Source organism: Lissotriton vulgaris, chromosome 5 (assembly GCF_964263255.1).
Source record: "Lissotriton vulgaris chromosome 5, aLisVul1.2, whole genome shotgun sequence".
Classification (NCBI taxonomy): domain Eukaryota; kingdom Metazoa; phylum Chordata; class Amphibia; order Caudata; family Salamandridae; genus Lissotriton; species Lissotriton vulgaris.
In genome coordinates this window covers 2,011,295,489-2,011,318,448 of record NC_141693.1, presented here as the reverse complement: position 1 = coordinate 2,011,318,448, position 22,960 = coordinate 2,011,295,489, and the positions used below count along the sequence as shown (strand labels likewise).

At 47.0% G+C, this 22,960-nt stretch overlaps 1 protein-coding gene across 1 annotated transcript in view; it reads left to right on the top strand.

Moving 5' to 3' along the window:
• Window positions 1–22,960, top strand: part of HMCN2 (hemicentin 2) — a 563,480-nt gene that overhangs the window by 7,946 nt on the left and 532,574 nt on the right. The window contains exon 2 of the mRNA XM_086924818.1: window positions 21,636–21,706. Coding sequence (XP_086780944.1) covers window positions 21,636–21,706 — 71 coding nt within the window. The remainder of the gene's footprint in view (window positions 1–21,635; window positions 21,707–22,960) is intronic.

Here is a 22,960-nt window from a genome sequence, read left to right as displayed (position 1 = left end):
TACAGAAGGCGCTCTCTTACAGAAGCAGTAACCCACTGACCTATTCACAATATTTATATGCACTTTGTTATCTGCATGGTGCATGTTCTTAGCAGCAGGCATTGTAACCCTCTGCACTACCTTAGGATGAGTCAAATCTGACCAGCGTTATCTTGACATTTTAATTGATGCCTGTAAATTGCTGAAGGCCGGGAACGCGGCAGCAAGGGCTTTTAAAATTAGAGTATACTTGTAAAAATGACACCCAAAGCCAGCGCCCGGTGCGGTGGCACCGATCGCACCGCCCTAGAGCCGGCCTGGCCACATACCCTTGCCCCAGCTGCTGAGCATGCTGCGTGCTTCGGGCCCCTGGCTCCATTGAAGCCCCCATGCCTGCTTGCCCCTCCCCCATACCTGTTTGCCCCTCCCCCATGCCTGCTTGCCCCTCCCCCATACCTGTGTGCTCCCCTCCCCTTTCCTGCCTGGCTGCCCCTCCCCTCATGTTCTATAACAGAGCTGCTTAAACAGCGCACATGTGGGTCCTCCCGGCCGCAGACAGAAGACCTCCTTGTTCTATGCATGGATGACTTGAGGGGCGGGCGGGGGAGAGGGCGACTCCGGTACGGTGCAGACCCCTTCGCTTCCCTCCTCTTCCTCCCCGCAGCTCCTGTCTGCAGCCTTTGGCCCCACGGGCTCCTGGGAGTCATTACATTTTCCAATGCTTTAAACAGGTGTAAACTCCAAAGGAGCGAGCATCCGGGAACCTGCCTGCTGCAGAACAGCCTCCTTCGTGGGCTTCGTAACGGCCAGAGCTGCCGACTTTGGAGCTGGGGAACCAGGTTCGAGCCTCTGCGTTGACTCAGCACAGGGCCGGACTCGGTGCTGTACTTGTGAATTACAAAGGGGGGCAGGGCAGGCCCTGTCTGCTGCAGGACAGCCTAACCTGACAAAGATGTGAAAAATATCTGCCCAATGAAAGGACTTTGGCAGCTGTGAAATATGAATTTTACCGCCAAAACCATTGACTGCGTTGAGAACAAAGAAGGCTCGGGTCCTAATGCCTCCTGGACTGGACCACTGTAAATACAAGAAAAAAGAGTGTGTCCAGAAGGACTAGTTTGTACACGTTCAAGAGAGTACCCTAGACCCTCAATTCTAGGGTTCTTAGTGCTTTATTTTAGCGAACCAAATAAATATTTTTTAATGTCTTAAAAAATAAACCTTCCATTTTCAGAACACCGCATTTACAAAAACACATTTATTCACAATGATATATTCCACTTAATAACGAAAAAATTAAAACACAAAAATGACAAGTGAAACAAACTTAGACAATTGTGTGAACTAACATTGACATTGAAAGTACAACACCAGTCCTAGTTTTCACATAAGGTACCAAGCGGACGTTAGATTCGTAACTAGACGTTGTTAATTGTCCTGCCGAGGCCCAGAGACCGGGGGTTATGTCTTCAAACCAATCTTGCCTACACAAGAGGAAAAAATGATTACTATATTCCTTAAGGCACAATATATACACAATCCCCCGAGCTCACAAGAGCCAACGCGTTTCGAATCCACCCAATTCACGGATTCTCCTCAGGACTTGGACAAGGTTGATATCTTGAAAACGGCGCAATGTGCATCCGCCCTGTGTGTAGAGCAATAGCTGAAACCTCTTCTAAGTGCCTGACGGTTCAATTTGCCATGAGATGTGATGAAAAATCTTTAGTTAGAAATCCCATTTGCCACAGAGACTTTACAAAGTTGTACTGACGGCTTGACTGAAGTCAGTAATTGGCGCCTTACTGCCAGGGGAATCAATTTAACTCCATGAGGCTGCTCAGGCGATGCCCATCCCGATTCCACACTTCTTTAAACTTAGTCTGGATTAAATTGTTTTAGAACATTCTCCACACGCCCGATGTCTGCTACAATTCACCAAAAACCAACGACTTCACTGGGTCCCCGTAATTTGTTGGATGCAGCCTGCAACCTTGTCCCACTAGAGGATCACGATTTCCACCTCAGAGACTCAGTCAGGAGGGAGAATCTTTGACTGGTAGGCCCTGCCCAACTGAATATATCTAACCTCTGCTCTGTTGCCCGTGGCCTAAAATTGTGCCCTGCTCCGTCCAGGTCAACCATGAACAGTGACCTCTGATTGTGTGGAGAAGTGTGGCTCAGGGGTTAGAGGCAGACCCGGAAGCTGAGATCGGCCCTGGACCAGGGTTCAATTCCCCGCCTCGACGGGGCTTGGGCTCAATAATTCCACGGACTCGATAATTCTCGCTCCGGTGCCTACTCGACTCACGGGTTCACACTCTGCGACTCTGGGCAATAGCTTGCTTAATTCCCACAATGGCCCCTCGCGGTGGGATGCCTGACTTTCACCTTGTGGATACCTTGCTATCTCACAGGGGAATACCAGGACGGGTTCCCTAAGCAAGCGCCGGGAAACCCACTGCGGGTAGCTGTGCGCTATATAAGCTCAAATACATTTACATTGTCGCTTTTTAGGTCTTAGCTGGCGAAAGCAGCGCACATGCGCTGCTCTCGTCATATGAGAGCTTCTTGGAATCAATATGGATTTGGATGCTTTCGGAGACGAAGTTTAAGCCCCGCCCATCTTTTTAATTGGATAGCATCATCTCCCATGAAAAATGCTGGCTTCTGATTGTAAAGGAGGCTTCTTAGTCCCTCCCTGTTGCTGCCTTGTCTGCTTTTGGCCCCGCCCACCGGGATTGGGCATTTTACCGGCGGCAGTACACACACTCCCTCATTAGTCGGTTCGCACTCTTTTTTCTCCACTTGGCAAAGTCAGCCGCGTGTATATTTTCGCATCGCGCTTTTACTTAAAGTGAAAGCGTGATGCAAAAATAAACATGCGTCTGCCTTTGTGGTACCGCGCTTGTTAAGATTTAGTTTGCAATTATTGCTTTTACTAAAGGCCGTGCCTTACCTGGGCACATGGCCCTCCTTCCTTGTCATATTCTCTGCCTACCTCATACGAGTTCCCTGACCCTCACACGCTGAGCACTTGTGCATATGTGTTGAAATGCACGTTTTGTTCTTTCAATCAGTTACTGTCACCAGTATGATGTTCTACTTTTCTGCAACCTTTCAGGCGGCTTCAATCACTTTTGCCTGACACCTTCCAGGGTCTGCCCCTCAGGCGCTGAATAGAGAATTACTTGCCTTCCAGGCGGCACCATTCACGTTTGACGGACACCGTACTGGATCTGTCCCTCACACGAAGACATATTAATATTTGGCTTTTACCCTACATGAGCACTTGTCTGATTCTGTGCTCTTGCATATGTCCTGTTTCTCGTAATTTATTAGGCCTTTTTCAGTACCGTGGTGTTTAAGCGCAATTTGTGCCGTACATACTGTGCCGTACATACTGTGCCGTACATACTGTGCCGTACATACAATTGATCTGTGTTTCTTCGGGTTTTCACCCTCGATCATACGAGTGCTCGCCTGACCCTGCACATTTTTTTGTCAACCCCTGCATTAGTTTCCTATGATTGCGCAATTACCCTCATTCACTAGTTCAAGTCTGCCATTTATGCACTAGAATCGCATTTCATAGGCACTTGTTTGACACATGTCTGACACTCATGGCGGATCGTTTTAGTTCACTGGGACACCTTGAATCAGTACCCCTGACACATATCCTTTTAAATGACAGTTTTTCTGAACATCCTTGAAAGACTCATGGTAAGCATTTGTTACTCCGTTTAATGTCGTAATGCCCAACAATATATTGATGTACTTACGCTCTGGGAAGGGTGCCATGTTTCTCATATTATAAGCACTTGTAATTGATCTACATATGTATCTCACACGATGACATATGGGATATGTCCGTCATTTTGCCATATATACGCTCAGGGTTGCTTCTCTCCCTCAATTTGTCTATCCAACCACGGAACCCATTGGTCTTTGATCTTTGACATGACTTGGTGATTATGTACTTATGTTAATTGATTATTGTATTTATGCCATTTCAGATGTTTGATTTTCAATACAAATCAGAATGTTTATTTTGCCTATTTACATTTTTTCCTATATCCCTCTTTTTGTCCTGTTTCTCCCTTCTTCTCTTCTTCCTTTTTCTTCCTTTTCATCTTTTTTCATTTTTCCTTTCTGTTTACTTTATCCCATCTTCGCTTTCCATTCTTTATATCCCTTTTCTTCGTCCATGGTTTCATATCACTTTATTGATAGCCCGTGATTATTGACCGGTTTGGGTTCATTTAAATGTTTGTATTATTCACTCATGATGTATGTATCATTTATGCTTGTGGGCATTTCTAATTATCAGCCTTGAAAAAGCCCTCGGCCAACCGGCCATTGGGCGAAACTCGTGTCAGCTGTTTTGTCTTTTTCCAATATTATTAGGTGCTACTAAGAAAATAAGTAAGCATTGGCTTAGCCAATAGGTCTCACCTTTGGGACCTTATAAGTGTTCAGTTATCCAACACAATATCCTTGGTGCAAGGACATCAAATGTTGCATGGCTAAACACTTAGAAGGTCCCAAAGGCGAGACCTATTGGCTATGCCAATGCTTTTTTGCTATTTCTTGGTGCATTTTTCCATAAATGTTTAAACATTTATATCTCAAGGTTCCCTTTATTGATTTTGAAATTTTTGTGTCATTTGACTCATTCAATTTCCACTTATTTATAATGTACTAGCAGCCCGTCCCGACGTTGTCCGGGGATGAATTGTTGCCGGCCAGTAGTATATTGTTTTGTAGGATTTTGTTTTGATAGCATTTCTTATCTGTGACAGGCCTGTGAAACGCTCCGATTCACAGTGCACTGTTGATGCACTTAAGAGTGCGTGTTCAGTAGTGTGTGAAGTCGAGTTTCCCTACTTTATTTTTCCTTGCACTAGTATATAGCGCGAACTTGACAACATGGCATGAGCACAGTTTACATTACAGAAGAACACATTCATTTGTGGTAGGCACGGGGAGACAAAGCGATTTGCCTGGAATCACAGGATGTTGAGCTGATGCTGAGATTCCAACGTAGCTCCCCAGCTCTAAAGTTCGCAATTCTAGAACTTGTGGCGGGAGGTGTGTCTAAAAGTGTATGTCGTTGCTGGCCATCAATGAGAGAGACCTGTGCATTTTTCAAATGGGTGGTGAAAAAATATGAGTATGTTGCTGGAGATGTGGGCCGCTGTGCCACCAATGTACTTACCGGGGAGGGTAAACAGCCATTATTCCGCAACATTCTTTCCGCATACCATCACTCCACATACTTTCATTACGAAAGTACCATGACTCCGCAATGGCATTATAACGCACGGCATTACATTTTATATGCTTTTACCACGCATACATTTACAACGAAATTCGTTGTAAATGCATGAATGGTAAAAACATGTTTTTTTAATGTTTGGCTAAGGTAAGTATGGGTATGGGGGTATATGTTTTGGGGTACTAAGGTATATGTTTTGGGGTGTTTGGGTATTTTAAGGGTTCAGATATAGTTTTGGGTTATGGGGCACAGGGGTAGTTTTAGGGTTTAGGGATAGGTATGGGTTTTGGGGTACAGGGGTATTTTTAGGGTTCAGGGCTAGGTTTGGGTTTTGGGGTACAGGGGTATTTTAGGGTTCTGGGGTAGGTTTGGGTTTTGGGGTAGAGAGGTATTTTTAGGGTTCAGAGCTAGGTTTGGGTTTTGGGGTATAGGGGTATTTTTAGGGTTCAGGGGTAGGTTTGGGTTTTGGGGTACAGGGGTATTTTAAGGGTTCAGGGCTAGGTTTGGGTTTTGGGTTTTGGGGTACAGGGGTATTTTTTAGGGTTCAGGGCTAGATTTGGGTTTTGAGGTACAGTGGTATTTTAGGGTTCAGGGGTAGGTATGGGTTTTGGGGTACAGGGTTATTTTTAGAGTTCAGGGGTAGGTTTGGGTTTTGAGGTACAGGGGTATTTATAGGGTTCAGGGCTAGGTTTGGGTTTTGGGGTACAGGGGTATTTTTAGGGTTTAGGGAAAGGTTTGGGTTTTGGGGTACAGGGTATATTTATAGGGTTAAGATGGGTTAGTGTTTAAGGGTGTTGGGGTATTTTAAGGATGGGGTGGGTTATGATTATGGGGTGCAGGGGTATTTAAAGGGAGCAGGGTGGGATTAGCACATGTTATGAGACATGGCATGAAGGGCGGAACCTACCACACGCCCCCAGCGTTTGTCACACCCACAGCACAACGCAGACACGCCCACAAGGGACTACTTTGCTGACACGGTTCTTTACCTTTTAAATGTATATGGTGGGCGTCTGCATAGCCTATGTCCTTCTGCTGCAACTGCCTTTTCCAACGCTGTGATGGGTGTTGTGATTGGTGCTGTGGTTCCTGAGATTACCCACCTCAAATGTTTGGACTCTCTCTTTATTATATTAGTATGGATATGGATTGGTTGTGATATTTTTATTGTGTTGTGTCCTGACTTTTTAACTGTTTTGTTACCGTAATAAACATCACACATTTTCCTAAACTAAGCCTGCCTGCTCTTTGTGATAGCTATCCTGGGGTTCATTCTTACAGTGTTTTTCCCTGACAAGTTGGTGTTCCTATTTCTTGTGGTGGATTCAAGTCGATCCCAATTAATAAGCCCCCTCATAACAGTTGTCCTTCGAGGAACGGGCAGCGTCCGGGGAGATACCACGTTTAGGGTCCAGTTCTCTGTCAGAGAGGAGCTTTCAAGCTCCTGCCCCACAGAGCGGGAGAAGCTCTCTCCAAGTCTGTTTCCCAAACTGAGGGAAAAATGGTTGGGGGTAAAAAAAAGTGTATTCAAGCCCAAAATGAGATCCCTAAATGGTCCTTGTTGAAGAATCATGGAAGGAAAAGGAAGGGAAAAAGTAACCGGAGGCAGAGTGGGGCGGCTGCGTCCTAAAGCTCCACTAATGTATCCGTACACTGAAGTCATTAAATACAGTATGTAACTGTGTTCTATTTTGTTCTAGATGTTTATTTGTTCTTATGTTTATTATTGTGTTCTAGATATGTATCTTCCTTATCTGTCTGTAAAGCGCTCTGATACTCTGGGTCCAGTAGCGCTATATAAAACCTTTTAAATAAATAAATAAAATAAAATAAATTTAGGGTCTGGCAGAGCAGTAGAAATGCAATAAACTGGCAGTCCCCCTATTCAAGACCTTTCGAGATTCCCAGATGGTTCCAAACAAAGAAAATGTACATCAGAATGTTGCTGCTAAGTGGGGTGGACGGTTTGAGATTCTTGCACCGAAGACCCAATGATGACAGGCTGTAGGTGGAGCGCAGGTTTGATAAGGACGATATTGATCACGTCTTTAGGTCTCGCCTAAGACAACATATGCTCTGTCACTTGTGAGTCTAATGTTCTTTAAAAAAACTTAAAAAGGGCCTTGAGCCTGCCTTTTACTGGCCATTGGTCAGCTGCAACATCACTCTCGTTTCCTTGCTTCCCATTGATCAGCGTGTGCTGTTTTAATGTAGTCTTTGCACGGTTTCACTTAGTCTTCGTGTGTTTGTCCGTGCCATGGAGCATGGACCAAGTACTGCTTCATTTCGGTAGCCAGATATAGAAACATATATAGATACAGATATATAGGTAGTGCAAACTCAGCCCAAGGGCATTTAGTGGTATATGTGAGCACCAGTTACATTACGCAAAGTCACATTCATTTGTTATGCTGGTTAAGTTATGTGCAGAGGATCACAGGATGTTGAGATGACACTGGGATTCAAACTGGGTTCCCCACATTCTTTCCTGTTCTTGCTTTCTTCCTATTCCCACGCCCATATTGCTTTCTTTTTCTCTCTGTCACCCATGTGCTTCTGTTTCTTTTGTGCATAGCGCAAACTCTGCCGAATGCCATTGGGGCGCTTTATGTTAGCTCCAGTTACATTACACAAGTTGGATGCAAAGATGTTATGGTTTTGATCCAAAACCTGAAACTGACTAAACCTCAGCAGCTGTTGTGAACTGTGTCCACCCTTGGCCCGAGCACTGGTCATAGATCTTGCTGGTGATATCACACATCACTGCAGCACCGGCACAGCCCACATCTGAGCAGCTGCAGAGGACTGCACTTTTCAGCATCTGTTTTGGGTGTCATTTTTCTTTATTACTGCACCCGCCCCACCTCCACTTTACGCTCTCTGTTGTCTGTGTGCTTCTGTATGTATATCCATCTACTTTTGGTATTCACAGAAGGCATTTAGTGGTAGTAAAGTTAGGACTCCTAACTTTTCTACTCCTAACTGAATTATACTAACTTTACGACTTTCAGAATCCTAACTTTACTACTACTAAATGGTTTCTGTGAATACCAAAAGTAGTAAGTTTAGGATTTTATCTCAGATTAGTTCTGTGAATCGTCCCCAAAGTGATTTCACCCTGACTCCAGCCGAGAAGGCGCCCGTCCAGAGTCTGGCAGTTTTCTGTGACTCGATGAGCAAACAATTCAATTACTACCAGAAATGCCAGATTTGAATGTAAATACAAACCCGTCGACTGGAAAAGTAGTTAATTATTGAATTCATGGATTGAGGTTGTACAGACTAAAATCTACAGGAATATACTAAATCTAAACTGCGGCAGTGGCAGGGGGCAGCGAGACCGGTACGTGGCACCTTTAGTGCGGGGGAACAGTGGCCTCATCTTTTAAAGGACTGTATTGATCCAGCGTACGTGCAAGGTACAACAGGCATTTCCATGTTTCACTCTATGCAAAAAAGAAGCCGAGAACTCTGGGTGGTTGTCAAGTTTAGGTGGAAAGCAGCTCCTGTTAGAGCACTCTCAACACCAGCGACACTCTAGATCTGCTCACCTCAAATGTCTGCTTTTCTATCGAAGTCTTTAAGCTTCGGATTGGCGCAGTGCCATCCCTGCAGAGATAGCATGGGACAAAGACTTCTGCCATTTCTACAGCAAAGTTTTTAAGCATAAGACTAGCACAGTGCCACCCACCTTGAGCTGTAAAATAACAAACGTATTTTACCACTCTAGGCACAGTATTTCAGCTGCGGATTGGTAAAATACCACACACCCCAACCTGGAATGAACAGTGGCTGCTCGCCGAGGGAGTGCTGTGGGCGGGGGAGGGGCAGAGTGGGGGGTAGTAAACACCGGCATACAGAGGTACGGGGTTAAGTGAATGAATAAGTTGGCGATGCAGTGCGCGCAATGTAAATTGTTATATTTATTGATTTACTTAACTCTGTACCTCCATATGCCGGAGTTTACTACCCCCCACTCTGCCGCTCCTCCGCCCCGCCCCACCGCCCTGCAGTATTCCCTCGGCGAGCCGCCACTGGGAATGAATAAAAGCAATCCCTGACACGTGTTTCGCCATGGCCCTGGCTCCTTGTTGTCGTCCATGAGTGCTTGCTTTCTGGGAATCTTTTTTTCGTTTTCGTGAGACACTCCACAAGAGTACATCTGTTTCCAGTTGTCTCCCTTGTATGCTGGTTCACAGCATACATCTCTGATAAGGTTTCCTGCCTCCTATCTTTCTGCTTGACTGACTCTACTAATCTCTGCCACTACTGGTTCATCCATCCCACATGCCTGAGGAACACTGTTCTGTCTACCAGCTTGTTTATTTTGGTCATTACTCTTTACTAATAGCAAACTAAAGCAATCCTCTTCCTCAATTTCCGGCACATGCCTTAGGCACTGAAAGTAGGGGAATCAGGGGCACCAAAGCACCCCCCAAATTACCATGCTGAGTTCAGAGGTGAATGAGCAATAAACAGGCCTTTACATGTTTTTCATCTTGTCTATGTTTGTCTTGCCATATTTGCTGTGCAATCAAGGTCAGAGGTCAAATGTTAGGTATGTCTTTGGAGGAAAGGGGGTGGTTATTCTTGTTTCTCTGACACCAAAGTGAGGGGACGTACGTGGCAATCATGCTGGGCATTGGTGTTTGAAACGAAAGGCTGAGGGATGTTATTTTTTTCTAGCACACAACAAAATGTAAATGGCAGTAAATAAACCGTACAAATATTTCAGACCATTCCAGATTTAGGAAAGCATAAATGAAGCACATTTCTTGCAGTTCTGTGTTGTGGGGGAAATAAATATTTCAATATGATCCACACAAATCAATACACTCGGTGGTGCCGATTTCCACACCTTATCGTGCACAGTTTTATCAGTAAGTATCAGTGTGTTCAAATGTAATAGTAATATCAATTCACACTACAACACTTCTCTCTGACGCTCTGTGCGACTCCACTAGACAACACACTCCTCCACTCTGCTCCACTCTATTCTACTCTCTGCCACTCCACAGTACGCCACTCCAGGACACTCTAGACCTCTCTATGCCCCTCCACTCTACAGCGCTCTGCTCTACGACACTCCACTCTATGCCACTCCACAGTACGCCACTCCAGGACACTCTAGTCCTCTCTATGGCCCTCCACTCTACAATACTCTGCTCTACGACAGTCCACTCTATGCCTCTCCACTTTACTCCGTGCTATGCCTCACTACACTGTGCCACTCCACTCTGACACTTTACTCCACTCTACGCCACTGCCCTCCACACCACTCCACTCTACGCCATTCCAGTCCATGCAACTCAACTCTGTGCCACTCGACTCCATGTCACTCGACTCCCAACACTCTACTCCACTCTAGACCACTCTGGGGCATGCCACTCTGACACTTGACTCTATGCCACTCCACTTTCCAGCACTCCCCTCCACTCCACGACATTCTACTCCACTCATGCCCCTTTGCTCCACTCCACACCTCTCTATTCCACTCAACACCACTCTTACTCTTCTCTACACAAATCCACACCACTTTACTCCACTCTAGGCAACTCCATTTTACGGCACTGCACTATACAACACTCTAAGACATTCTAAAACACTCCACTCCACTCTACATCACTTCACACCACTCTACGCCACTCCATCGAGGCCATTCCACTCCATGACACTCTACTCTACACCGCTCCATGCCACTGTACTCCACTCTACGTCACTCCATCGAGGCCATTCCACTCCATGACACTCTACTCTACACCGCTCCATGCCACTGTACTCCACTCTACGTCACTCCATCGAGGCCATTCCACTCCATGACACTCTACTCTACACCGCTCCATGCCACTGTACTCCACTCTACGTCACTCCAATCTACAACAGTCTACTCTACCTTACGCCACTCCTCTTTACTCCATCTATGCCACTCCACTCTACAGCACTCCACTCTACTCCACTCTACGGTACTTCACTCTACAGCACTCCACTCTACTCCACTCTACGGTACTTCACTCTACAGCACTCCATTCTACTCCACTCTACGGTACTTCACTCTACGGCACCCCACTCTACTCTACTATATAGCACTCCACTCTACGAAGTTGTACTTCACTCTAAACACTCCACTGCACTCAACTCCAAGCCACCCCATTCTCCTCCACGCCACTCTCTTTTATGCCACTAACTTTTGCCCATGCTGAACAGCAGTCACGTTGCTGTACAACCTGGCTACACACATTGACAAAGCCAATCGCTCTCACACAGGCGAGACCAATTGGCTATGCCAATGCTTGTTTCGCCTCATTACCATCTTTCTTAGTCAGGTGTCTCACACTCTCTCTCCACCTGGATCAGCATTGACCTATCAGCACTGACCTATCAGTAGTGACCTCTCATCAGTGACCTCTCATCAGTGACCTCTCATCAGTGACCTCTCATCAGTGACCTATCAGCAATGACCTCTCATCAGTGACCTATCAGCAATGACCTATCAGCAATGACCTCTCATCATTGACCTCTCATCAGTGACCTCTCACACTGACCTATCAGCCTGCAGTCTCTTGCTGCCTGTATGCACCTGGTGCTGCACCATCTTATGCACATATCTTGTTAATGGGTATTTTAAAACCAAGGCCACGCTTTCCAACACAGGTTAAAATGCAGCTCCTCGAGTCCACAGTCTCCCATTTATTTTATTTTTTTGGTTCCATTTTTTATTGATGAATCATCAATCGATCAATCTGTATTTATAAAGCCCGGCTGTTCTCCCGTGGGGGGGTTTCGGGCACTGGCGATTCATAGAAAGAGAAGAGTACAAGTTTGCAGTTGATTTACAAACCAGAATATAGAACGAAATATAGAGATAAAAACAATTCTAAGTATCTATAATTGTTCCAGGGACATGAAAGATAAAAGAACTCCCGTTTTTTCCAACTAGCTGCATAGTCATCATGACGGCAATTTCTTTTTTTTTGCCATTGCTGTTCAACGTCGGAAACTTTTTTTTTTCTTTTTGCGGACGCTAAACCGCATCAGCAACAAACCAAAATTGTCTCCAAACAAAGGCAAGGCCTATTGGCTCTGCCAATGCTTGTTGGTCAAGCATCCTATTCACTTGGCTGTAAGTAAGCACCACCTTAGTTTGTATACAGGTTAAACATTACAGAACAATGTTTTTGAATAAATATACTCAATTAAGAAAAAAGTACATCTTAATAAATATACATCCGCTCTAACAGAGGTAGGTTTTGATATAAGTAGAAGAATTTGGATTGAAATAGAAATAACCTTTAACCCAGCGGGAGTCTCTGTATATCAGGCCTTTCAATGAGGTATTCATGGCTGCAGAGAGGCAGAGACAGAAGATGTGGTGGCTGTGAGGTAGAAGACACGACTGCAGTGAGGTACAGGAAACAGGCCTTGCAGCAGCAGGCATCCATAATGTGTATGTGTAAAGCCCAGAAGGGTATCTTGGCGCTGAATAACAGATGTTTATTGTTACCAACTCAATGGTCTCATTTTATCAGCCTCGGAAGGATGAAAGACTGAGTGGACCCACCGGGATTTGAACCTGTGACCACGTCGTCAAACACAGGCTCCTACCGTGGATACATTAGTCCACTAGGACACCAGACCCGGCATGCTGTAGAGGTAGCAGGCATGGGTGCGGTGAGGTTCATGCAGTACGCATATTTTCAAGTGTGCAGCAGGCCTGGCTGCGGTGAGACAGGGGCAGCAGGCATGCTTTCAGTTATGTGGCACAGCCGACATTCCGGAGAGGCTGTAGGCATGGCTGTAGTGAGGTAGAGCCAGCATGCCTAAGGGAGAAGGTCTATCAGCCGTTGCTGCAGTGAGATGGAGGCAGCAGGCATGTCTTCACCGAGGCAGCAGGCATTCAGCGAGGCAGCATCCACTACTGCAGTGAGGTGGAGGCAGCGGGCATGGATTCAGTGAGGCAGCAGGCATCTTCAGTGAGGCAGCAGGCATGGCTGCAGTGAGGCAGCAGTATGCATGTCTTCAGTGAGGCAGCAGGCATGTCTTCAGTGAGGCAGCAGGCATGTCTTCAGTGAGGCAGCATGCATACCTTCAGTGAGGCAGCAGGCATGTCTTCAGTGAGGCAGCAGTATGCATGTCTTCAGTGAGGCAGCAGGCATGTCTTCACCGAGGCAGCAGGCATTCAGCGAGGCAGCATCCACTACTGCAGTGAGGTGGAGGCAGCGGGCATGGATTCAGTGAGGCAGCAGGCATCTTCAGTGAGGCAGCAGGCATGGCTGCAGTGAGGCAGCAGTATGCATGTCTTCAGTGAGGCAGCAGGCATGTCTTCAGTGAGGCAGTAGGCATGTCTTCAGTAAGGCAGTAGGCATGTCTTCAGTGAGGCAGCAGGCATGTTTTCAGTAAGGCAGCAGGCATGTTTTCAGTGAGGCAGCAGGCGTGTTTTCAGTAATGCAGCAGGCATGTCTTCAGTGAGGCAGCAGGCATGTCTTCAGTGAGGCAGCAGGTATACCTTCAGTGAGGCAGCAGGCATGTTTTCAGTGAGGCAGCAGGCATGCCTTCAGTGAGGCAGCAGGAATATCTTCAGTGAGGCAGGAGCAGGCATGGCTGCAGTGAGGCATTAGGCGTGTCTTCATTGAGGCAGCAGGCATGGCCGCAGTGAGGCAGCAGCAGTCATGTCTCAGTGAGGCAGCAGGCGTGTCTTCAGTGAGGCAGCAGGCATGGCCGCAGTGAGGCAGCAGGCATGTCTCATTGAGGCAGCAGGCATGGCCGCAGTGAGGCAGCAGCAGTCATGTCTCAGTGAGGCAGCAGGCATGCCTTCAGTAAGGCAGCAGGTATACCTTCAGTGAGGCAGCAGGCATGTTTTCAGTGAGGCAGCAGGCATGCCTTCAGTGAGGCAGCAGGAATATCTTCAGTGAGGCAGGAGCAGGCATGGCTGCAGTGAGGCATTAGGCATGGCTGCAGTGAGGCAGCAGGCATGGCCGCAGTGAGGCAGCAGCAGTCATGTCTCAGTGAGGCAGCAGGCGTGTCTTCAGTGAGGCAGCAGGCATGGCCGCAGTGAGGCAGCAGGCATGTCTCATTGAGGAAGCAGGCATGGCCGCAGTGAGGCAGCAGCAGTCATGTCTCAGTGAGGCAGCAGGCATGCCTTCAGTAAGGCAGTATGCATGTCTTCAGTCAGGCAGCAGGCATGTCTCATTGAGGCAGCAGCAGGCATGGCCGCAGTGAGGTGAGACCTAATGTCAATAGGGTCGAGGTGATGCTAAGGAGGTATCCAGAGGCCGGGGTGGGAGGAGGAGGGGTGCTGTGTTCACAGGTGTGGTCTGGGTCAGGGTGGCAGGTGTATGGGGGGGTCCACGTGAGGTCACCGGCCTGCTTTGGACACGCAGGCGCCTCACGCAGTGCCTGTCACCCGCCTGCAGAGCCTCTGCGCAGCCTTTCCTCATCCACTGATCACAAGCAGGTGGGGTCGGGTGGGGACGAGGGGTGCACTGCATTTGGGGCGCAGACTACGGGCCATAGAAAGGGGGGCTGGCCTTGATGCCCGTGGAGAGGGGTGTCCCTCGCTCTTTCTATGGACGAGTTACTTAGTGCCTTCAACAAGGCGAACCCCAGGTCCATACAATAGCCGGGGTGGGGGTTGGGGAGGGGTTCAATCCTCCACAGGATGGGGTGGGGGAGCGCAGCTCTTTAGGGGACCCCATCCATCCTAAGGCCAATCAATATCTGCGAGCTATGGGAGACCTGATGGGCCAAACATTCGTAAACCTACATGGAAGTCTTAGTTTACCTTTGTGAATCGGGCCCCGAGTTTGGACCCAAAATCTAAGGTTGGACCTGAAGTCTAACTTTACCTTTGTGAATCGGGCCCCGAGTTTGGACCTGAAGTCTAAGGTTAGACCTGAAGTCTAAGTTTACCTTTGTGAATCGGGCCTCGAGTTTGGACCTGAAATCTAAGGTTAGACCTGAAGTCTAAGTTTACCTTTGTGAGTCGGGCCCCGAGTTTGGACCTGAAATCTAAGGTTAGACCTGAAGTCTAAGTTTACCTTTGTGAATCGGGACCCGAATTTGGACATGAAATCTAAGGTTAGGCCTGAAGTCTAAGTTTACCTTTGTGAATTGGGCCCTAAGTGTGAACCTGAAATCTAAGGTTAGACCTGAAGTCTAAGTTTACCTTTGTGAATCGGGCCCGAGTTTGGACCTGAAGTCTAAGGTTAGACCTGAAGTCTAAGTTTACCTTTGTGAATCGGGCCTCGAGTTTGGACCTGAAATCTAAGGTTAGACCTGAAGTCTAAGTTTACCTTTGTGAGTCGGGCCCCGAGTTTGGACCTGAAATCTAAGGTTAGACCTGAAGTCTAAGTTTACCTTTGTGAATCGGGACCCGAATTTGGACATGAAATCTAAGGTTAGGCCTGAAGTCTAAGTTTACCTTTGTGAATTGGGCCCTAAGTGTGAACCTGAAATCTAAGGTTAGACCTGAAGTCTAAGTTTACCTTTGTGAATCGGCCCTGAGTTTGGACCCGAAATCTAAGGTTAGACCTGAAGTCTAATTTTACCTTTGTGAATCGGGCCCCGAGTTTGGACCTGAAATCTAAGGTTAGGCCTGAAGTCTAAGTTTACCTTTGTGAATCGGGCCCTAAGTGTGAACCTGAAATCTAAGGTTAGGCCTGAAGTCTAAGTTTACCTTTGTGAATCGGGCCCTAAGAGTGAAACTGAAACCTAAGGTTAGACCTGAAGTCTAAGTTTACCTTTGTGAGTCGGGCCCCGAGTTTGGACCTGAAGTCTAAGGTTAGACCTGAAGTCTAAGTTTACCTTTGTCAATCGGGCCTCGAGTTTGGACCTGAAATCTAAGGTTAGACCTGAAGTCTAAGTTTACCTTTGTGAGTCGGGCCCCGAGTTTGGACCTGAAATCTAAGGTTAGGCCTGAAGTCTAAGTTTACCTTTGTGAATCGGGCCCTAAGTGTGAACCTGAAATCTAAGGTTAGACCTGAAGTCTAAGTTTACCTTTGTGAATCGGGCCCTAAGAGTGAAACTGAAACCTAAGGTTAGACCTGAAGTCTAAGTTTACCTTTGTGAGTCGGGCCCCGAGTTTGGACCTGAAGTCTAAGGTTAGACCTGAAGTCTAAGTTTACGTTTGTGAATCGGGCCTCGAGTTTGGACCTGAAATCTAAGGTTATACCTGAAGTCTAAGTTTACCTTTGTGAATCGGGCCCTAAGTGTGAACCTGAAATCTAAGGTTAGACCTGAAGTCTAAGTTTACCTTTGTGAATCGGGCCCCGAGTTTGGACCCGAACTCTAAGGTTAGGCCTGAAGTCTAAGTTTACCTTTGTGAGTCGGGCCCTAAGTGTGAACCTGAAATCTAAGGTTAGACCTGAAGTCTAAATTTACCTTTGTGAATCCGCCCTGAGTTCGGACCCGAAATCTAAGGTTAGACCTGAAGTCTAAGTTTACCTTTGTGAGTCGGGCCCTAAGTGTGAACCTGAAATCTAAGGTTAGACCTGAAGTCTAAGTTTACCTTTGTGAATCGGCCCCCGAGTTTGGACTTGAAATCTAAGGTTAGGCCTGAAGTCTAAGTTTAACTTTGTGAGTCAGGCCCCAGGTTTGGACCCAAAATCTAAGGTTAGACCTGAAGTCTAAGTTTACCTTTGTGAATCGGGCCCCGAGTTTGGACCCGAAATCTAAGGTTAGACCTGAAGTCTAAGTTTACCTTTGTGAATCGGGCCCCGAGTTTGGACCTGAAATCTAAGGTTAGGCCTGAAGTCTAAGTTTACCTTTGTAAGTCGGGCCCTAAGTGTGAACCTGAAATCTAAGGTTAGACCTGAAGTCTAAGTTTACCTTTGTGAATCGGGCCCCGAGTTTGGACTTGAAATCTAAGGTTAGGCCTGAAGTCTAAGTTTACCTTTGTGAGTCAGGCCCCAGGTTTGGACCCGAAATCTAAGGTTAGACCTGAAGTCTAAGTTTACCTTTGTGAATCGGGCCCTGAGTTTGGACCCGAAATCTAAGGTTAGACCTGAAGTCTAAGTTTACCTTTGTGAGTCGGGCCCTAAGTGTGAACCTGAAATCTAAGGTTAGACCTGAAGTCTAAGTTTACCTTTATGAGTCAGGCCCCAGGTTTGGACCTGAAATCTAAGGTTAGGCCTGAAGTCTAAGTTTACCTTTGTGAGTCAGGCCCCAGGTTTGGACCCGAAATCTAACGTTAGAACGGAAGTCTAAGTTTACCTTTGTGAATCGGGCCCGAGTTTGGACCTGAAATCTAAGGTTAGACCTGAAAACTAAGTTTACCTTTGTGAGTCAGGCCCCAGGTTTGGACCCGAAATCTAAGGTTAGAACGGAAGTCTAAGTTTACCTTTGTGAATCGGGCCCCGAGTTTGGGCCTGAAATCTAAGGTTAGACCTGAAGTCTAAGTTTACCTTTGTGAATCGGGCCCCAAGTTTTGACGTACCTGTGCAGGGAGTGTGGGGGAGGGGGCATGTAGTACCAGCCCACGATGGCCGTTTAGCTCAGTGACTGCAGGGCTTACCTTTCCAGGTGTGTCTGTGAGGGCTGGCATGCTCCAGATGTGCGAGGAATGTGTGTGGTGGGGTGGGGAGGCGGCACATCCGCATTCTGCAGACAGACGGACCCCCCTCATACTGATAGAGCCAGGGACAGAACGATGCTCCCTCTGTGTGTGCGCAGGTGCTATTGATGAGAGAGAAGGAGCTCCTCAGTCTGGTCTCATGTCAAGGGGGGTCCCCTCAGTCTGTGCTCATGTCATGAAGAGAGCGGGAGCTCCTTCAGTCTGTGCTCGTGTCATGAAGAGAGAGGGAGCTCCCTCAGTCTCTGCACATGTCAGGGAGAGAGAGGGAGCTCTCTCAGTCTGTGCATATGTCAAGGAGAGAGAGGGAGCTCTCTCAATCTGTGCATATGTCAGGGAGAGAGAGGGAGCTCTCTCAGTCTGTGCATATGTCAGGGAGAGAGAGGGAGCTCTCTCAGTCTGTGCATATGTCAGGGAGAGAGAGGGAGCTCCCTCAGTCTCTGCACATGTCAGGGAGAGAGAGGGAGCTCCCTCAGTCTGTGCATATGTCAAGGAGAGAGAGGGAGCTCTCTCAGTCTGTGCATATGTCAGGAAGAGAGAGGGAGCTCTCTCAGTCTGTGCATATGTCAGGGAGAGAGAGGGAGCTCCCTCAGTCTCTGCATATGTCAGGGAGAGAGAGGGAGCTCTCTCAGTCTGTGCACATGTCAGGGAGAGAGAGGGAGCTCCCTCAGTCTCTGCACATGTCAGGGAGAGAGAGGGAGCTCTCTCAGTCTGTGCACATGTCAGGGAGAGAGAGGGAGCTCCCTCAGTCTGTGCATATGTCAGGGAGAGAGAGGAAGCTCTCTCAGTCTGTGCATATGTCAGGGAGAGAGAGGGAGCTCCCTCAGTCTGTGCACATGTCAGGGAGAGAAGGAGCTCCCACAGTGTGTGCTCATGTCAGGAAGAGAGAGGGAGCTCCCTCAGTCTGTGCTCATGTCAGGGAGAGAGAAGGAGCTACCTCAGTCTTTGCTTATGTCAGGGAAAGAGGGAGCTCTCCCAGTCTTTGCACATACCAGGAAGAGAGGGAGCTCCCTCAGTTTGTGCTCATGTCAGGGAGAGAGGGAGCTCCCTCAATCTGTTCTCATGTGAGGGAGAGAGGGAGCTCCCTCAGTCTGCGCTCGTGTCAAGGGCGAGGGAGCTCCCTCGTCTGTGCTCATGTCAGGGAGAGAGGGAGCTCCCTTACTCTGTTGAAAAAGTTAGGGGGAAGGGGCCACCCTTGTCTGTGCTCATGTCAGGGGGAAGGGGGCTCAATCAGTCTGTCCCTTAGTCTGTGCTTGTGTCATGGAGAGAGGAATGTTGCCTTCTAAAAAACATGGCAGGTAAATGCTTGCAATAAAAAATAAGTAAACAAGTAAACACAGCAGCGATGGCCATCTTAGAACGGTATGGTGCTTAGTGTATCATTGTTCTATCATGGCCACAAGGTTCCTGGAATGATAAATCATAGATAGCCTATGCACAATACCATTGCAAGATGTCATTCAGTAAACATCACACTGCGCAGCCATCTTGGAAGGTGCTATGCATTGTGTACCAATCCATGATGGCCGACATGTTACTTCTAAACGTGATGGCTGTCTTGGAGTGGTAAAAAAAATACACTATGAACAATACCATTCTAAGATGGCCACTGGGTTAAGATGCAGCGGCCATACAGGATGTGGCACAGTGCAGATGAGGGAGAAGCGGAGTTGCTGGGCAGTCTTAAAAATCAAATTAAAAAAAAAGAAAAGAAATGAAAGAGGACCTACGAAAGGAGAACTTGCAAATATAAAGGGCTAATTCACAATTTTTGACACTGAAGTGCTGTATTTTTTAGGTCTCGCCTACGCAACGCGCATGCCCTGCATAGGAGGGTACCTCTTGGAATCGATTTTTATTTTGCCCTAAAACGTGCTCGCTTTGCATTGCTTTCAATTGCAACGCGTGCACGTTTGGCGTTTCCCTTGTGGGAGCGAGCTTTGGCGACATCTGTTTGTAGTTGTCTTGCAAACAAATGGTGTCCCTGCTCGCTCCCGCAAGGGAAAAGTTGTGTGTGTCTGGCAGGCTGTGAAATGCCAAACATGCTTTAACTTTCGCTGAAAGTGTTTGTGCGAAGACATCGCCATCATGGTCACAAAAAGCAATGGCGGATTTTTATGCGAGTCGGCCTGCTTCAAGTCACAAACAATTTTCTAGTCGAGTTCCTGTGAGTCAGTTCTATCTGGCTGACGCAGCCCCACACACCACGCTAAACTGCCTCACCGCGGCGGAATTGCAGCCGCGGTTAACTGGTTAAAAGCTAATCACATCCATACTGCAAAGTCAGCATGAAGCCGAGATCAGGCAGAGGTCAGCTTACAGCGAGTTTCAATTTCTGCCTATCACTTTAGCAATTCAGATGTCTGAGTCAAAAAGCAGGTTAGCTGGCTGCGGTATTAATCTCTTAGGCCTACATTTCGAAACCTGCATGTATAAATATGGCTTAGAGAGTGAAAGAGGGCGTTAGATCTGACACCATCAGTGGCGATCACTTTGCATATTTGTATGATGTTATTGTATACGTGAGCAGGTATTACCCCCAGTTGGGCACTCCCCCTGCCACGTGACCTTCATGTGTGTGTAATTTTGTCTTACATAAACATCTGCCATGGTTACCGGCGCATTGGTATATTCCAATGAACCACACTAGTGACCTGTGTGTAAAGGTGTACTACAGTTTCACTTTAAAGCTCGGTGTTTTTTCCACTGCTTAACATGACGATGCAGTGTTATTAATTTTGCTATAAAATGTGAGTTCAGGAGCACGCACGGTGACAGTCTTGCTCATCTTCTGAGCTGCGGCCTGCGTGCCTCAATACAGTGGGGAACTGCTCACGGACAGTTTTAGGCTATGTTAGTAGTCGCATCCACTAACTCTTTTGGGGTCGGGCGAATGTGAGAGCCACTGTGGTGCCTGTCAATGTAACTTCTTAGCATGCCTAACGTCACAAAGTAGAGCTTGTAGGAACAGGCTGTAGCTGGTTTGATGTTGACTGCCGCCCACAGGGCTCAGCAGGTAGTGGGCGGTGCCCTGGACTGAGGCGGACAGCTTGGTCAGCTAATTTGTTTGAGGAGATTATTATTTTCTTATTTGCAGGTAGCATATGATATAACTCTTCTTGGAGTTTCTCATTGCTGAGATGGGTGTAATTGCTTTTATTTATAAGTTTCCCTCGTCTTAATTGCTTGATGTTGCTCGCCAAAAAGTGTCACTCATAGTCGTTGAAATGTCACTCATATTTACACTGTAATTATGAAAATGTCACACATGGCAATCTAAAACCCTGGCAGCTATGCAGGCACCCCTCCAAGCTTGCCTCGTGTAAAGCAGACACAAGCTGTCCTTCAGGTGTGTCCAGTGCAAAGCAGACTGGACCTATTCTCAAAACAAGCATTGGCATAGCCAATAGGTCTCACCTTTGGGACCTTATAAGTGTGTAGTTATCCAGCACAATATCCTTGGTGCAACATTAAGTGTTGCATGGCTAAACACTTATAAGGTCCCAAAGGCGAGACCTATTGGGTTTGCCAATGCTTGTTTAATGGGTGTGCCCATGCGATCAGGCAAAGGTCGTTAGTCACAGGGCATTAGATCCAATACCTGAAGTTGGCTGACTCCCTGCACAATGCTGTTTGCTGCCAAGGGCAGAAGCAAAATGTGAGTGACATTCAAACAGACCAATGACAGAAGAGGGCTGCCTCAAAAGTCCTCTCATGACTGTGGAGGGCTGTCCCTAAGGCCCCCTATGTATGTGTCTATATGTATGTATTTCCTAATGACATTTTATAATTTGTGGTGTGTTTCTTCCCCAGAGATTGGCCCGGTCACAATCACCGACGACCCCCAAGAGTTCCAGAGAGAGCTGAGAGAGATGTATGTGCAGGTGGGTGCCCTCATCTGCCCTCCATTGCCTCTGAGGCGTGGCCCCCCTGACGTGGGGGCCACAGTGGTCTCATAATTCTCATTGCCCCCTACCCTGAAACTCTCCATGAGACAGTCTAGAGACGTCAAGGCGCTGCTTCCACGACTATAGGGAAGAGATCCTGTGGAATGTGGGGGAGTAGACATGCTCACCTTGTACGGGGGGGATTCACCTCACAGCGATGAGTGGTGCAGTGAAAACGGATGTCTGATGCATTCACGCATTCTTTTACAGCGCATGCCTTTACAATGTATTGTATTGTATTGTAATTGCATTTATATAGCGCTTACTACCCCTGATGAGGCGTCGAAGCGCTTTTTCGGCGAGTAGCACGCTATTCCGGGACCTATAGAGGATTAGTGTTGAATTAGTATAGTGAAACATGCAAGTACATTTTAAGTGGTGGATGGGTTAGTCAGTTCTTTGGATTTGGAATGATAGCAGAAGGATAGAGGAGGAAAAACGGTTTGTATTTATATAGCGCTTGTTACCCCTGATGGGGTGTTGAAGCACGCTATTCAGGAAGCCCATAAAAGATTAGTGGTGAATTAATATGGTGAAATATGAAAGTAATTTCAGTGGTGATTATTAGTCAGTTATTTGGAGTGAGAAGGATAGCACATGGATACAAGGGGAAGAAAGGTTTGCATTAATATAGCACTTGTTACCCCTGATGGATGTTGATGTGCGTTTCTGGCGAGTAGCACGCCACTCCAGAACCCATAAAGGATTAGTGTTGAATTAGTATGGTGAAACATGAAAGTAATTTTAGTGGTGGATATGTTAGTCAGTTATTTGGATTGAGAAGGGTTGGGGAGGGGTAGAAAAGAGGGAAGAGTTTAGAAAGGTTTGTTTTGGGAGATCGGTATAGTAAAAGAGGTGTCAGATAATGCAAGGAGGGGGTAGAGTAGGAGAGAGTCTAGAAAGGGTTATTTTGGGGCTCATAGCAGTGGTATGGGGTTTGTGATAAATGAGAGAGTGGATGTAGAGGATATATTGATAAATGTATAGGGTGATAAATAGTGTAGTGCATTGGAAAGAGTAGTAGAAAAAAGTTTGAGATGAGTCAGAAGGATGGGTAGAGGATATTTTTTTTATTTTTATTTTTTTTATTTTTTATTGCACAGAGTAAGGAAATACCATTAACACAGCTTCTGGGCCCACAACCCCTCCGGGGCCGGCTGCGACACAGTCAGTGACCTTAAGCACTTTACA